The sequence below is a fragment of the Hordeum vulgare genome, chromosome 4H, assembly GCF_904849725.1.
Source record: "Hordeum vulgare subsp. vulgare chromosome 4H, MorexV3_pseudomolecules_assembly, whole genome shotgun sequence".
In the NCBI taxonomy this organism is placed as follows: domain Eukaryota; kingdom Viridiplantae; phylum Streptophyta; class Magnoliopsida; order Poales; family Poaceae; genus Hordeum; species Hordeum vulgare.
In genome coordinates this window covers 66,117,714-66,132,855 of record NC_058521.1, presented here as the reverse complement: position 1 = coordinate 66,132,855, position 15,142 = coordinate 66,117,714, and the positions used below count along the sequence as shown (strand labels likewise).

General features: G+C 41.8%; 1 protein-coding gene across 1 annotated transcript; it reads left to right on the top strand.

The window, feature by feature from the left end:
• Positions 1 to 1,752: 1,752 nt before the first annotated feature.
• On the top strand, positions 1,753 to 4,104 carry LOC123447895 (transcriptional corepressor SEUSS-like). Its single transcript, XM_045124610.1, has 3 exons — positions 1,753 to 2,257; positions 2,424 to 2,493; positions 2,654 to 4,104. The coding sequence occupies exons 2-3, from the start codon at positions 2,445 to 2,447 to the stop codon at positions 3,589 to 3,591; spliced, it is 987 nt and encodes a 328-aa protein (XP_044980545.1). The 5' UTR covers positions 1,753 to 2,257; positions 2,424 to 2,444; the 3' UTR covers positions 3,592 to 4,104.
• The last annotated feature ends 11,038 nt before the right edge of the window (positions 4,105 to 15,142 follow it).

Sequence of the window (15,142 nt, the reverse complement as noted above, 5' to 3'; positions counted from 1 at the left end):
GGGAAGAAGGTCAATACCCCATGACGAAGTTTGTTCCCCAAAAGGAGAAGTATGATCCTACTCTCCCCAAGGGAACAAATTCTCAAGACGACCTTCCACCACAAGACCACAAGATCAAGGGCAAGGGTAAGCTTCAAGAAGGCATTGACTCATTTGAAGAAGAATCCCAAGCCATGGTCAAGACATTGACTCACGGAATTAAGCCTAGGTTAAAGGATGATCTTGTAAGGTGGCTTTCATACTTACCACCGCGATTCCTGTACTTTCCCTTCCTTCATAGGTTAGGTAGCTAGGTCTCCTTTCTTGTTTCTCTGGTTACCGAGGTAACCTTGTAAATATTTTGTACCCTTCTTTCTATCCTTAATAAATTTTTAAAGGTTGTGTGTGTGTGTGTGTGGGAGGGGGGGGGGTTTCCCCTAAAGTATACGGTAAAAAAGTGGGTTACCAAGGCCACCACTATATTCTTTCATGTGCCAACCAACATCATTTGTGCACTTATATAACAAGGCAATCTCATCTTAGGCGTGATTGTTTATCTCTTACAAGGTAATGGCCTGTGCGTTGCAACGGGGGTACAAATATTTTGTACGCAATCACTGTGATTTACCTGCCATTTTACTGTTAAATGTGTTTACGTACCAAAAATGGGCTCTTGTTGTCAATTGGATCAGTACTTGTTGGCTTAGCCAACCAACATGATTTTATTTGGTAAGTCATAAGATGTGGGACAGTTGAGGCGGTTTTGAAGGAAAACCGGCCGGAGAAAACCAGCAAAACTGGAAACGGAGGAGGTGGGGTCAGGAGCAAGAGGGTGGAGGAAAAAGGGAACAAAGGCAGAACCATACATACTTTTTAAGTAGGGGGAGAGAGATATCTTGATTAGCTGGAACGGACCGAAATTAATACTTGCTTATTAATGCAATGGAGATGGGATCTAGCTGAATATCCTGATGGTTCTAGGGCTGTAGAACGGGTATATAGAAAAATGCAGTTGCCTAAGAAATAATTTTCATTTTAGCTGAGTAGACTCCAGATTACATGCAAGATATTGGATATTATGCTCTGTTATGGAAACCTTGGTTGTTTGACCACAAAAACCCTGGAGGCAGAGCTTTGCCCGGTTTAGGTAATGACAAGCTACAAAAATTAAGGAGGGATAGGATTCTAGCAATAGATGTCATAGTTTGGTGACAAAAATGTATGGTGCTAGCCTGTCGACTGTTGGTTTGGTCCTGTGCCAAAAGGACATGTTTTTTTTCCGCGAATACTCAAAGCTTGCGTATCTTTTCGTTAATAGGTATTCCCTTCGTTCCTAAATATAAGACCTTCTAGAGATTCTACTAGGAGACTACATACGGAGCAAAATGAATGAATCTACACTCTAAAATATGTCTATATACATCCGTATGTAGTTCATAGTGCAATCTCTAAAAGTGCTTATATTTAGGAACGGAGGGAGTAGAAGAGAACAATACCAACAACATGGAGTAGATATGGAAAGAGGACACCACACATAGGTTTTATTTATGCGTGTTATGCTAGTCCAACCAAGCTTAATGGAGCACAACAGAGTCACTGGTTAGACCAGCGGACAGGTGAATCAGAAGCTTCACCGGGTAAACCGGTTTGGTTTCAGTAACTATGATATTGTGTGGTTGAGTAAGAAGCTCAAGAAGATGCTTCACATGTATTTTGTTAGCAATTAGTGTTACATTTCCAATTTACGTGTAAGAAGCTCAAGAAGATGCTTCACATTGTATTTTGTTAGCAATTAGTGTTACATTTCCAATTTACAATCGGTTGGCAACAGCCCACCATATATTGATGTTCAAGAATCATCAAAGGTTCATAAACAAATGGAAGCCTCATATGCACAATAGGTGCTCTGTATTGAACTTCTTTGTTTTGACTTTAAAAAGCATTATCTTTTGCTTCACTGTTTACAACTCTTATCTCTGCAAGAACCTATAATGGTTAACAAGTCTTGATAGTTAACAGTTTATGCTGTTTCAGGGTTGCATGTTATTCACAGCATTCTTACTTTGCTTGCTGACTGTTTTTTAGTAACTATATCACCATTCACCAATTCAATGTTTCTTTTAGTAACTAGTACTTTTTTTTAGTTCATGCAATCTGTACTTATGTATCAATCTGTACCATTAGGTTTGTTGGATGTGCCCGCCAATTGGCTAAAGCTCTGGAGGTGCCTTTGGTAAATGATTTAGGATACACAAAACGATATGTCCGCTGCCTTCAGGTACACTCTGGTCTGATATACTGTAGTTTCCATCCACCTGTTATAACTTTGAAGCTCCCATTAGTTTAAGTTATTGTTAGAATTTTTGTGAGCATTTTAGTTTTGTAGGTATGATTGAAATTGATTTTTGTTTCTACTAATTCATGTAATTCATTGATATTCCCAGATTGCGGAGGTGGTAAACTGCATGAAAGATTTGATTGACCACAGCAAGCAGACTGGATCTGGACCAATCGGTATGAGATTTTAATCTTTCCCTTACGGGGATCGCTGGGAACAAGCTGGTTTCTGCCAATTTTTTCTAATTTTTGGGCACAAAGAACAGTAGCCTGTCGGCGTGCTATTTGCTGTTTTATATGATTTGTCTATCTGTAATACCCAGTTTTTTTTTTTCAGATAGCCTGCATAAATTTCCTCGGAGGACTCCACCAGGGATCAACCCTCTTCAACCACAGCAGCAACAGCCTGAAGAGCAGCAGCCTGTTCCGCAGAGTTCAAACCAGAGTGGTCAAAATTCTGCCCCTATGGCTGGTGCGCAGGCTTCTGCCTCTGCCAATGCAGACGTGACATCAAACAATTCTCTCAATTGTGCACCCTCTACATCTGCACCCTCACCAACAGTTATGGGGATCCTCCAAGGTTCAATGGATTCTAGCCAAGATCATCTAATGAGCAGCGCAAATGGTCAGTATAACAGTGGGAATAACGGTGCAATTCCCAAGGTGAACTCCGCAAGCTCATTACAGTCAAATCCTTCTGCCTCTTTCGCTTCCCAGGTACCTATATCATCCAATAACAACACGATGCCTTCCCTTCAGAACACAAACCAACTCAGTTCCCCAGCAGTATCATCAAACTTGCCTCCAATGCAGCCTCCTGCAACTCGACCTCAGGAGCCTGATCAAAGTGATACCCAAAGCTCGGTTGAGAGAATCTTGCAAGAGATGATGTCATCACAAATGAATGGTGTTGGCCATGCAGGGAATGACATGAAGAGACCAAACGGATTTACCCCTGGTATTAATGGGGTTAACTGCTTAGTTGGTAATGCTGTCACGAATCACTCTGGAATTGGAGGAATGGGGTTGGGGGCTGTGGGCGGGTTCGGTTCAAATCCTACAGCTAATGGACTGAGAATGGCAATGCCGAACAATGCAATGGCAATGAACGGGAGGATGGGAATGCATCACAGTGCACATGACCTATCACAGTTGGGCCAGCAGCAGCAGCAACAGCAGCAGCAGCAGCATGACATAGGAAATCAGCTGTTGGGTGGACTTAGAGCAGGAAATAGCTTTAATAATCTTCAATATGATTGGAAACCCTCTCAATAGTGTGACTGGAAACATTTGAGTTCAATATGATGATGACACAGCTATCCTCACTGGGCTCATCTCTTATGGACCATCAGCGCAGAGCCATAAACCCCCCTTGGGCCAAAATCATATGGGCTTTGCTCTAATGGTGCTATGGAAAGGAATCATAAGGCTGGTAACTGTTATGGTGCATCAGTTTGTGTAGCTGGTTCTCTGTGTATTATGCAACTATGACCCTGAGCTACCTGCCTCAATCATCTTACTGAATGATAAGAGGGTTAGAATCTGCCTGTACGGGCAGTTGTGGGCACTGGTGTATGGTGTTATTTCTCACCCAGAGAAGAAGTTTTTCCTCTTTTTTCTCTCTCTTGACTTGTGGCATCCAACTGTAACTTATCGTCGCCCCTTGCTGTAGCAATCATATGTGCTGATATCTCTCTTTGCTTGAGAATTTTCCCTTTGTAGCCTTACTATACTCTGTAAGTTGCATATTGACTGACTAGTGAAAAAGTATCAGCAATGTTTGGGAAATCTCACTGACAGAATGTACTTTCTTCTTTACCCAAGCATCTCAACCAATTACTGTAGTAGCTGTGCATGTGCGAGGCATGGTCGACAGCAGTTTAACAAAATGTGCAGTCAAATGGTGGGCAATTTTTTTTACCTTTTATTTTAGTTTTGTGGTACTGGATCGCCATTGTCATGTGGAAAACGAAAGTATAGAGATAGATGCCGATGCTATTCTGGTGTCTAAGTTGGATCGATTGATGAGATACTGAGCCTGGTGGCTGGGCTGGGCCTGGGCTTAGTGTTCTTATGATTTAAGGAAGAAGTCCGACCTGAGGCCTGATGGGCTTTTGCACTGATGGGCCAGGTTTGGGCTTCAAATTCAGGCCCGACAATTGGGCTGGGTCAAGCTTTGACCTGGTTTTTTATACCATGGGCTTTGTCAGGCCTGGTGTAAAGCCCGGCCCGGCTTGAGGTATGGCCTAGTATAGTCTCAGCCTATACCGATCATTGGCAATTTCTAACGTAAAGTACGGATGTAGGCGGGCATCCCACATAAGCATGTATAAATATAATACTCCCTCCGTTTTTAAATATAAGTCTTTTTAGATGTATATTAGTGGATTACATACGGATGTATATAGACATACTTTAGACTATAGATTCATTTATTTTGCTTCATATATAGACCCCTAGTGATATCTCCTAAAAGACTTATATTTAGGGACGGAGGAAGTATTAGTTTAAATTAAGCTAAATCTGGTCGGAAGAATTATAACTAAACGTGAGATATTTTGACTTAGAAGCGGGTTGGATTCGGGTTCCGCTATACATTCCTACGTACAATTTCAAAACATGTTTTGACCGTACTCGTAACATAATAAGAATCATCATGATTTGACAAATAAAAAAACGTGGGACACGTTAGGTAACTCTACATGTTGGTACTACATTGCCTCGAAATATGTTTAGGGATTTAAAAGAACTTTCTTTGAGGGCGCAAAGTTTCTGCTCCGGAGCTCAATGAGCTCGGTGAACAGTAACATAAAAAAAATCAAAAAAATCTGTTTTTTTTAAAAACAACATTGACAAAATTTTTAAGTGCATGCTAAAATTTGGCATGAAACAACATTCCTATAAGGCATGAAAAAAAATCAGTATGCGCATTTTGAGAGTATTGGTTTTTTTTGCCACCCCTTATGGGAATGTTATTTCATGCTGAATTTTTGCACGTAACTAAAACTTCTGTGAGTGTTGTTAAAAAAATCATATTTTTTTAATATGTTTCATTTTTGTTTTGCTTTATTATTCATTAAGCTCATTTGAGCTCGAGAGCAGAAGGGCACTTTCGCTTCTTTGGCTATTTATCCAATTGGCGAAAGCACATCTAGTTACAAAATACAAATCGGGAAGCCGAGGATTGCATCATAATTTATTACAAGACTCAATGTTAAAAGCATCCTTGGCTGTCCTATGAGCTGCCTCATTAGCGTGCCGACAAATGAAGTGAATGTTAAATCCCTGGAATGTTCTACCAATCTCCTCCATTTCACATAAATATGGAAAGTCGCCGATCTTCTGAACTTCTTGACAATCGGTTTCCATGTGCACGCTTTAAAGCCCCCTTTCTCAAGGGAAAATGACTGCATCGTGAGAAGCCCATAGCTCTATCGACACGGGATCCATGCCATGATTATATCGAGTACCAGCCATTGCCCAAAAATTTCTGAGATGATCCCTTCCTATAGTATTTCCCCTCTCTCGAAAACCACATCAGTGGGGTCATATATATACTATATCACTAAACTCCCTAGGATTGAAGGCCTCATAATCAATTGAGGTCTCCAATTGAAATTTGATCACCTAGTTTTGACAGGATCAACAATTTCTCAAGACTCTCTCATTGAAATTTTTATAGAATACATTATGCTTCCTAATTTTTAAATCTTCACAACTAATTAAGGCTTCAATTTAGAATTGGGTCACCCGATTTTGACCGGGTCAACAATCTCTCAATGAGCATTCTCATTCAATTCTTCTAATTCACATGCTTCCTGTTTTTGGAGCTCTCACATTTGATCGACATACATAATTTTGAATTTAGTTCATATTTTGACGGGATCAATGATTACTCAAATTAACCGGCAACAACCGACCAATAAAAACATATCAAATTAGTGCACCCCCTCACCACCTAGACAAAAGTAGCACCAACATGTAATATTGTAGCACCAATATAGTACATGCACTCACCGATACATTTTTTCCACATAAATATTGATTGATTAGCATATAATACAAAATCACACCATGGAATACCAACCAAAACACCACATTAAATAAAGAGAAAACATACTTTTTCATCTCGGTCACTTGGTAAACCAAATATTCCCTCAATTCCAAAATGTTACATGTTTGAAAAGTCAAATTTCTTTTACTTTGACCAAGTTCAGAGTAAAAAATAACAACGTTCAAAGTATTATCTCTGTAACTTAAACGAGATCAACGGCGCAACAAAGCGGGCCTTAGCCTTCTAGTTGGTATTAATCTTGATCCAATTTGGTTCACGAGGTCTTCATTTTATATCTACTACAACAACTCAAGTTCTTTCTTGTACCAGTGTTTCAAGTGATCACACAATCTCATCTAAAATGGTCATAGACTTGCGTGTTTTTTATTGGGCTTCTTGATGTGTATAATTATTTTGATAATTCAACATCGTGACATCCTGACTAAATAATAATGATAGACTACTCATATCAACAAGAAGTTCTTTCTTTTCTGAGAGACCGTTCGCAAGGAACCTTAAAATTAAGCATGCTTGGCTTGGAGTGATTTGAGGATGGGTGACTTAGGTGCGCACGAGTGAGGACAAAGTGCTAAGTGTCCTTGGCTTGGAGAGACTTGAGGACGGGTGACCCTAGGTGCGCGCAAGTGAGGACAGAGTGCGTACGAAGACTAGTGTTGGTATGTGGGGCTAGTCTAGATCTCGCCAAGTGTAACGGTCGGGAACCGGTGGCTATGTGTGTGGCATTACACACTGCTAAAAGGACGTTGATGTCACCTAGAGGGGGTGTGAAGGGAGGAGGGTGAATAGGTGCTTTAAAATAATTACAGTTTAGGTTTGAACAAATGTGGAATAAAATTAGCGTTTAATTTGTCAAGGACAAAACCTAAAAGAATTAGATTCACCTATTTTCACCAACAACTTATGCTAAGTAATATAAACAACTAAGTGATAGCAAGATATATAGCATGAAAAAATATGGCTATCATAGAGTAAAGTGCATAAGGGCTCGGGTAAGAGATAAACGAGGCACACAGAGACGATGATGTATCCCGAAGTTCACACACTTGGGGAAGCTAATCTCCTTTTGGAGCGGTGTGGAGGCACAATGCTCCCCAAGATGCCACTATATCTACCGTAATCTCCTCATGTTTCACACAATTCAAGATGTCGTGATTTCACTAAGGGACCCTTGAGGGGCGTCACCGAACCCGTACAAATGGAGACTATTGGGGGCGGTCACCGAACCTGTACAATTGGCAACCCTCGGGGATGGTCACCTGAACCCGTACAAATTGCTTGAGGCAATCTCCACAACTTAATTGGAGACCCGTGTGCTTGCATGAATCTTTACACCATGATGATTGAGCTCCATGGCACCACCAACCATCTAGGGCACCCAAGAGGCACAAGCTCTAGGGTGACCAAACACCAAAAAAATAAGCTTCTTAACTTTTCACTTCCACCTATCACCATGAAGAACTCAAACCGATGCAACTAATTCAATGGAAAGAACACACGAAGTGGTCAAGTCCCTCACTCCCAAATCCCTCCATAACAACAAAATTTATGGAGGAATATGAGAGTAAAAATAAGGAGAACACACAGAACTCAAAGATCTAGATCCAAGGGGACCCCCCTCACACAGAGGAGAAAATGATAGATGAAGATGTGGATCTGGATATCCTCTCTCTTCCGCCTCAAGAAGGAGTAAGAATCATTGGAGGGATTGGGAGTTATCAAGCTTTAAGAAGGTCAACAATGGGGGGAGGACAAACATGAGCTCGAGGGTGAGAACCATTAAGGAAGAAGACCCCTTAAATAGGCCTCTCAAAATCCAACCATTATGCTCACTGGTCGTGCTCAAGCGGTACTAGGGGAGTGATACTACCGCTTAACACAGTCAAACCAGCCCAACAAGACAGAAAACAAGGGCGATTGAGCAGTCACAGCGGTACTACTGCTCGGGGAGCGGTACTATCGCTTCAAACAATAGAAGAAGCAGAAGTATGAAGCAGAAGTAGCGCTAAAAGTGGTACCACCGCTGGAGCCGGAACGGTACTACCGCCTGAAATGGTACTACCGCACCCTTGTGTTGCCGATGCGAAAAAGTCTGCATGGACCCATCGGAAATGCCTCCATCGCTAGAGGGTAGAAGTACCGCTTGGAGCGGTACTACCTCTTGGAGCGGTACTACCTCTTGGGTGCTTGAAGCAAGCCCCAAGCAAAATCAATGGATGCATGAAAACTGAAACTGCCATAACTTTCGCATACACACTCCAAAACGAGGGAACTCGAGCTTGTTTGTTATATTAAGAACAAGCAACGGAGAATAAATGCCAATAGCATAAGGAAGACGACCTTCCAAAATATGATCCGGCAAAAACTCCCAACACCGAAAACACAAAGATGATGCATACGAAATCTGTTTTTGATGAACTTGGGCTTATCAAGATGAAGACTATAAGCTCCAAAATTTCACATAGCTAAAATCCAACCAAGAACCAAGAAAGATGATGGTGCCAAGAATGCAGTGGTTTGAGCTCTCTACGAATGATACAATCAAGCTACTCACTCGAGAGCCCCCTTGATAGTATGAAAATCGACCCTATAACCCAATTTCCAAACTAACACCATGAGACCGATAAAATATAAAACCTATTAAGGACAAACCTTAAACTTGCGCATAGTACACTTGAGATAGATGATGATGATCTTGTGCTCATCAAGTTGGACTACCTATCTTGATTGCTGTTAGAGCATATTTCTCCATGTGTGGTTTTAGTAATTGATGACAACCCCTATGGACTAATGGTGGCCTTGAGTTATATTCGAAGGATTTGTCCATAGGCACTTCTTAAAGTCCATCTGTTGGTTTCAAGGAGTTTATATGGTGACCAAGGTGGTATTAAAGGTTTTATACAGAGATTGGTCATGTGAGAGTTGAGCTTATTGCAAGCATGTCTTGAAGAAGAAGATTGTGTGAACATTCATGTTTACCTTCAAGACATCATCTTTATGAAAAGATAAGATAAGATACAAGGTTGATTAAGACTAAGTCAAATAGCGAATCAAGTTGATAAACACACAAATCATACAGGATGCACCGAGAGGGATCAAGTGATCCCATGGTATGGTAAGCATTGTCCATTAATCTTTGTGTACTAACCCATGGTCTACGTGAGAGTTCTATGTGGGGTTAGGTATGTTTCCATGGGCTTGCGTCAAGAGGAAGATCTCATATGAACCATGGAGGATGACATCAAGTGGTGACTGTCATCAAGATTGCGGTGTGCAAGTTCAAGTGGAGCATGAAGAAGAGATCATTCTTGCAGCTTGCCATCCATTGTGGTGGCAATGTACTTCTGAAGATGTGCTGAAGAGTGGCTAGCCCATAGTACAGTATGGGGGAGCAATCTACTAGTCTTCATCGAGCCGGCACAATCAAGAAAGGTGGTCCATCTTGAAGATGACAACATCGTCATCATATAGCTCAAGTGGACTATGCCCAAGGCAAAGGTTTTCCCTTGATAGGTTTTCTATTTTACCAGTCTCATGGTGGTAGTTTGGAGACCGGGTTATAGGATCGATTGCCATACTATCAAGGGGGGCTCTCAAGTGAGTAGCTTGATCATATCACTCGTTGAGAGCTCAAGCCATTGCATTCTTGGCATCATCATATTATTTGGTTCTTGGTTGGATTTTCTCTATGTGGGTTCTTGATCTTATGGTCATCTTCATGACAAGCTCGAGTTCATCGAAAACAGAGTTCATGTGCATCTTCTATGATGTTTTCGATGTTGGAGTTTTTATCGGTTCTTCATTTATAGAGGTTTCACATCTCTATATCATTGGCATTTTCATAACCGCCTCTTCTTAAGATTGTACTCGTCGTGTGCTATCCAACAAGCTTGAGTTTGCTCAATTCGGAACTCGTATGCGAAAGTTATAGTAATTTTAGTGCGAGGGAAGTTTTTCTCACTTAAGGGGACGTACCGCTGCGGTGGAAGCGGTAGTACTGCTTGGGCGGTACTGCCGCCCTCCACTTCCGTCTCACTACCGCTTATATTTTCTCTATGGATAGCCATTTCCTTCGCGCGGTAGTAGAATGACAGTAATGGGTGGTAGTACCGCCCTGTCTTTCTCTACTGCCCTAGTTTCACCCGCACTTGCAACACCTATCGACAGTACCACTTGTGGGAGCGGTAGTACCGCTCCGACGGCTATACCACCTCCTAGAGTCTCTCTGTTACATGCTGTGGTTTGAAACTTTCGTGCAAGCGAAAGTACCGCCCACCTAAGCGGTACTACTTCTTATGCACGGGCTGAGTGCATAACGGTTGGATTTGGAGAACCTATTTAAGGGGGTCTTCTTCACAATGGTTCCTAATTCTTGAGCTCGTGTTCTTCCCCCATTGTTGGCCTTCTTCGAGCTTGCTGACTCTCAATCCCTCCAATGATTCTTTCTAGTTCTTGAGGGAAAAGAGAGAGGATATCTAGATCCACATTTACTCCATTCACTTTCTCCTCTTTGTGTGGGGGAACCCCTTGGATCTAGATCTTGGAGTTCTTCGTATTCTTCTTCATTCTTCCTCTCATTTTCTTTTGTAGCATTAGTTGTTGTGGTGTGATTTGGGAGATAAGGACTTTGCCACTCCATGTGCCCTTGCCATTGCATTTGGTGCATAGGTTTGAGTTCTCCATGGTGATACGTGGAAGTGAAGTTGATAAGCTTATTACTCTTGGGTGCTTGGTACCCTAGAGCTTGTTCATCTTGGGTGCTTTGGCGTCCTATATTCTTGGTGGTGCCTCGGAGCTCAATCATTATGGTGTAATATCTGGGCAAGCATCGGGGTCTCTAATTAGGTTATGGAGATTTCCCCGAGCAATTTGTACAGGTACCAGTGACCGTCCCCATGGGTTGCCAAAGTGTACGGGTTCGGTGACCACCCCCAAGGGTTGCCATTTGTATGGGTTCGGTGGCCGCCCTCAAGGGTCCCTTAGTAGAATCATGGCATCTTGCATTGTGCGAGGGGGTGAGGAGATTACGGCGGACCTAGTGGCTTCTTGGGGAGCATTGTGCCTCCACACCGCTCTAAACAGAGATTAGCATCCGCAAGGGTGTGAACTTCGGGATACATCATTGTCTCCGCGTGCCTTGGTTATCTGTTACCCGATCCCTTTACTTATGCACTTTACTTTGTGATAGCCATGTTGTTTCTTGTTATATATCTTGCTATCACTTTGTTGTTTTACTTGCTTAGCATACATTGTTGGTGCACATAGGTGAGCCTAGTTGTTTTAGGTTTTGTGCTTGACTAATTAAACATTAGTTTTATTCTGCATTTGTTCAAGCCTAAACCGTAATTATTTTGAAGACTTCTAGACGACATCCCTTCTAGACGACATCCACGTCCTTTCAATTGAGTCATCTCGATGAAGACTTGTAGATTGCCCCCAATACTCCACTATGGGTGAGCCTCTCTTCGGCACATCTTCACATATACATTATCACCATAATGGACGGAAAGCTTGAAGCACGATCTGTTCATGATCCTCCACTTGAACTTGCACACCACAACCTTGATGATGATCACCACTTGATGTCCTCCTCCATGGGTTGTATGAGTTAAATCACAAATTATCCCTAGGTTGTTTTGGTAATTAATAACAATATATACTTCATTGGACTAATGATTCTACCAAGTATATTCTAGGAATTTTTCAATGAACGGATTGGCAAAGGATTAAGAGGATATCCCCTAGATGCAAGGAACATCTATTGGCAACAAGCTTCAAGACTCTACAATTTGCTTTTATGTGAAAAATCACAATTGAGTCCATAGTAAACCAATACTATTAAGAAGGCTAATTAGGGTTAGGGCTGCCTCTATTTCCTCTAGTATATATAGTAGGGAGGGAGGGGAGGATGCAACCTCAAATCCTCAAGGTTTGGCCAAAATTGGAAGTGGAGGAGTCCTACTCCAATCCTACTAGGAGTAGGATTCCTCCTCTCCACTTGGAAATCCTTTCCACCTTTTCACCTTTGGGTTTTTCCCACCCCTAGCCGCATGAGACTTAGTGGGTGCTTAGGCCAGCCCACTAGGGGATGGCTTGACTCATACCACAGCCGATGAGGTCCTTTGGGTCGAGACACCCCTCCCGATGGCCCCCGGTACCCTCCCGACACTCCCGGTACACTACCGAAGTACCTGGAACTTTTCCGGTGACCAAAACAGGACTTCTTATATATCAATATTTACCTCCGGACCATTCTGGAGCTCCTCGTGACGTCCAGGGTCTCATCCAGGACTTCGAACAACCTTCGGTCACCAACATACATAACTCAATACTACTGAAACGTCACCGAACCTTAAGTGTGCAGACCCTGCGGGTTCGAGAACTATGCAGACATGACCTGAGACACTCTCCGTTCAATATCCAATAGCGGGACCTGGATGCCCATATTGGATCCTACATATTCTACGAATATATTTATCGGTTGAACCTCTATGTCAAGGATTCAGTTAATCCCGTACGTTGTTCCCTTTGTCCATCGGTATGTTACTTGCCCGAGATTCGATCGTGGGTATCTCCATACCTAGTTCAATCTCGTTACCGGCAAGTCTCATTACTCGTTCGGTAATACAAGATTCCATAAATAAATCCTTAGTCACATTGCTTGCAAGGCTTGTTGTGATGTTGTATTACCGAGTGGGCCCCGAGATACCTCTCCGTCACACGGAGTGACAAATCCCAGTCTTCATGCATGCCAACCGAACAGACACCTTCGGAGATACCTGTAGAGCACCTTTATAGTCACCTAATTACGTTGCAACGTTTGATACACACAAGGAATTCCTCCGGTGTTCGGTAGTTGCATGATCTCATGGTCATAGGAACAGATACATTAACATGCAGAAAACAGTAGCAATAAAGTGACACAATCATATGCTACGTTCACAGTTTGGTTGTTTTCCATCACATCATTCTCCTAATTATGTGATCCCGTTATCAAGTGACAACACTTGTCTATGGCCAGGAAACCTTAACCATATTTGATCAACGAGCCAGTCAACTAGAGGCTTACTAGGGACAATCTTTTGTCTATGTATCCACACATGCATTTGTGTTTCCATTCAATACAATTCTAGCATGGATAATAGACGATTATCATGAATAAGGAAATATAATAATAACCAATTTATTATTGCTTCTAGGGCATATTTCCAAGAGTCTCCCACTTGCACTAGAGTCAATAATCTAGTTCACATCACTATGTGATTGTAATGAATCTAACACCCATACAAATATGGGGTTTGATCATATCTTGCTTGTGAGAGAGGTTTTCAGTTAACGAGTCTGAAACTTTCAGATCCATGTTTACTTTACAAATCTCTATGTCATACTATAGATGTTTCTACTACGCTCCAGTTGGAACAAGTCCAACTGACTGCTCCACTATATGAATCCGGTTTACTTCTTAGAGTTATCCGGATTAGTGTCCAAGCTTGCATCGTTGCAACCCTTTACGACGAACTCTTTTATCACCTCCATAATTGATAAAAATTTCCTTTGTCCACTAGTTACTAAGGATTACTTTGACCGTTGTCCAGTGATCCATTCCTAGATCACTCTAGTACCCATTGACAGGCTCATGGCAAGGCACACATCAGGTGAGGTACACAACATGGCATACTATAGAGCCTACGACTAAGGCATAGGGGATGACCTTCGTCCTTTCTCTTTCTTCTGCTGTGGTCGGGCTGTTGAGTCTTACTCAAAATAACACCTTACAATACAGTCAAGAACTCCTTCTTTAACTGATCCATTTTGAACTCCTTCAAAAATCTTGTTAAGGTATGTATTCATTGAAAGTTTTATCAAGCGTCTTGATGTATCTCCATAGATCTTGGTGCTCAATGTTAAAGTAGCTCAATCCAGGTTTTTCTTTGAAAAACTCCTTTGAAAAAACCCTTTATGCTTTCTAGAAATTCTACATTATTTCCGATCAACAATATGTCAACCACATATGCTTATTAGAAATTCTATAGTGCTCCCACTCACTTTCTTGGAAATACAAGTTTCTCATAAACTTTGTATAAACCCAAAAGCTTTGATCACTCATCAAAGTACTTATTCCAACTTCGAGATGCTTGCTCCAGTCCATAGAAGGATCGCCCAAGCTTGCATACTTGTTAGCATCCTTAGGATCGACAAAACCTTCTGGTTGTATCTCATACAACCTTTCCTCAAGGAAACCGTCGAGGAAACAATGTTTTGACATCCATGTGCAAGATTTCATAATTGAAAAATGCAGCAACTGCTAACATAATTCTAACAGACTTAAGCATCACTACGGGTGAGAAAGTCTCATCGTAGTCAACTCTTTGAACTTGTCGGAAACATCTTTGCGACAATTCCAACTATCTTAATGGTGACATTTACCATCATCGTCCGTCTTCCTTTTAAAGATCCATCTGTATCTAACAGACTTATGACCATCAAGTAGTTCTTCCAAAGTCCACACTTTGTATTCATTCATGGATCCTATCTCGGATTTCATGGCCTCCGGCCATAGTCGGAATCCGGGTAGCCATCGCTTCTCCATAGCTCGTAGGTTCATCGTTATCTAACAACATGACCTCCAAGACAGGCTTACCGTACCACTCTGTAGCAGTACGTGACCTTGTCGACCTACGAGGTTTGTAGTAACTTGATCTGAAGCTTCACGATCACTATCATCAGCTTCCACTTCAATTGGTGTAGGCGCCA

What these genes read in the sequence shown, in the direction of transcription:
- LOC123447895 (XM_045124610.1), top strand. Translation starts at nt 2,445, where the DNA reads ATGAAAGATTTGATTGACCACAGCAAGCAGACTGGATCTGGACCAATC. An exon ending in GACTGGATCTGGACCAATCG is followed by an intron (nt 2,494 to 2,653) that starts GTATGAGATTTT and finishes TTTTTTTTTCAG; the next exon opens with ATAGCCTGCATAAATTTCCT.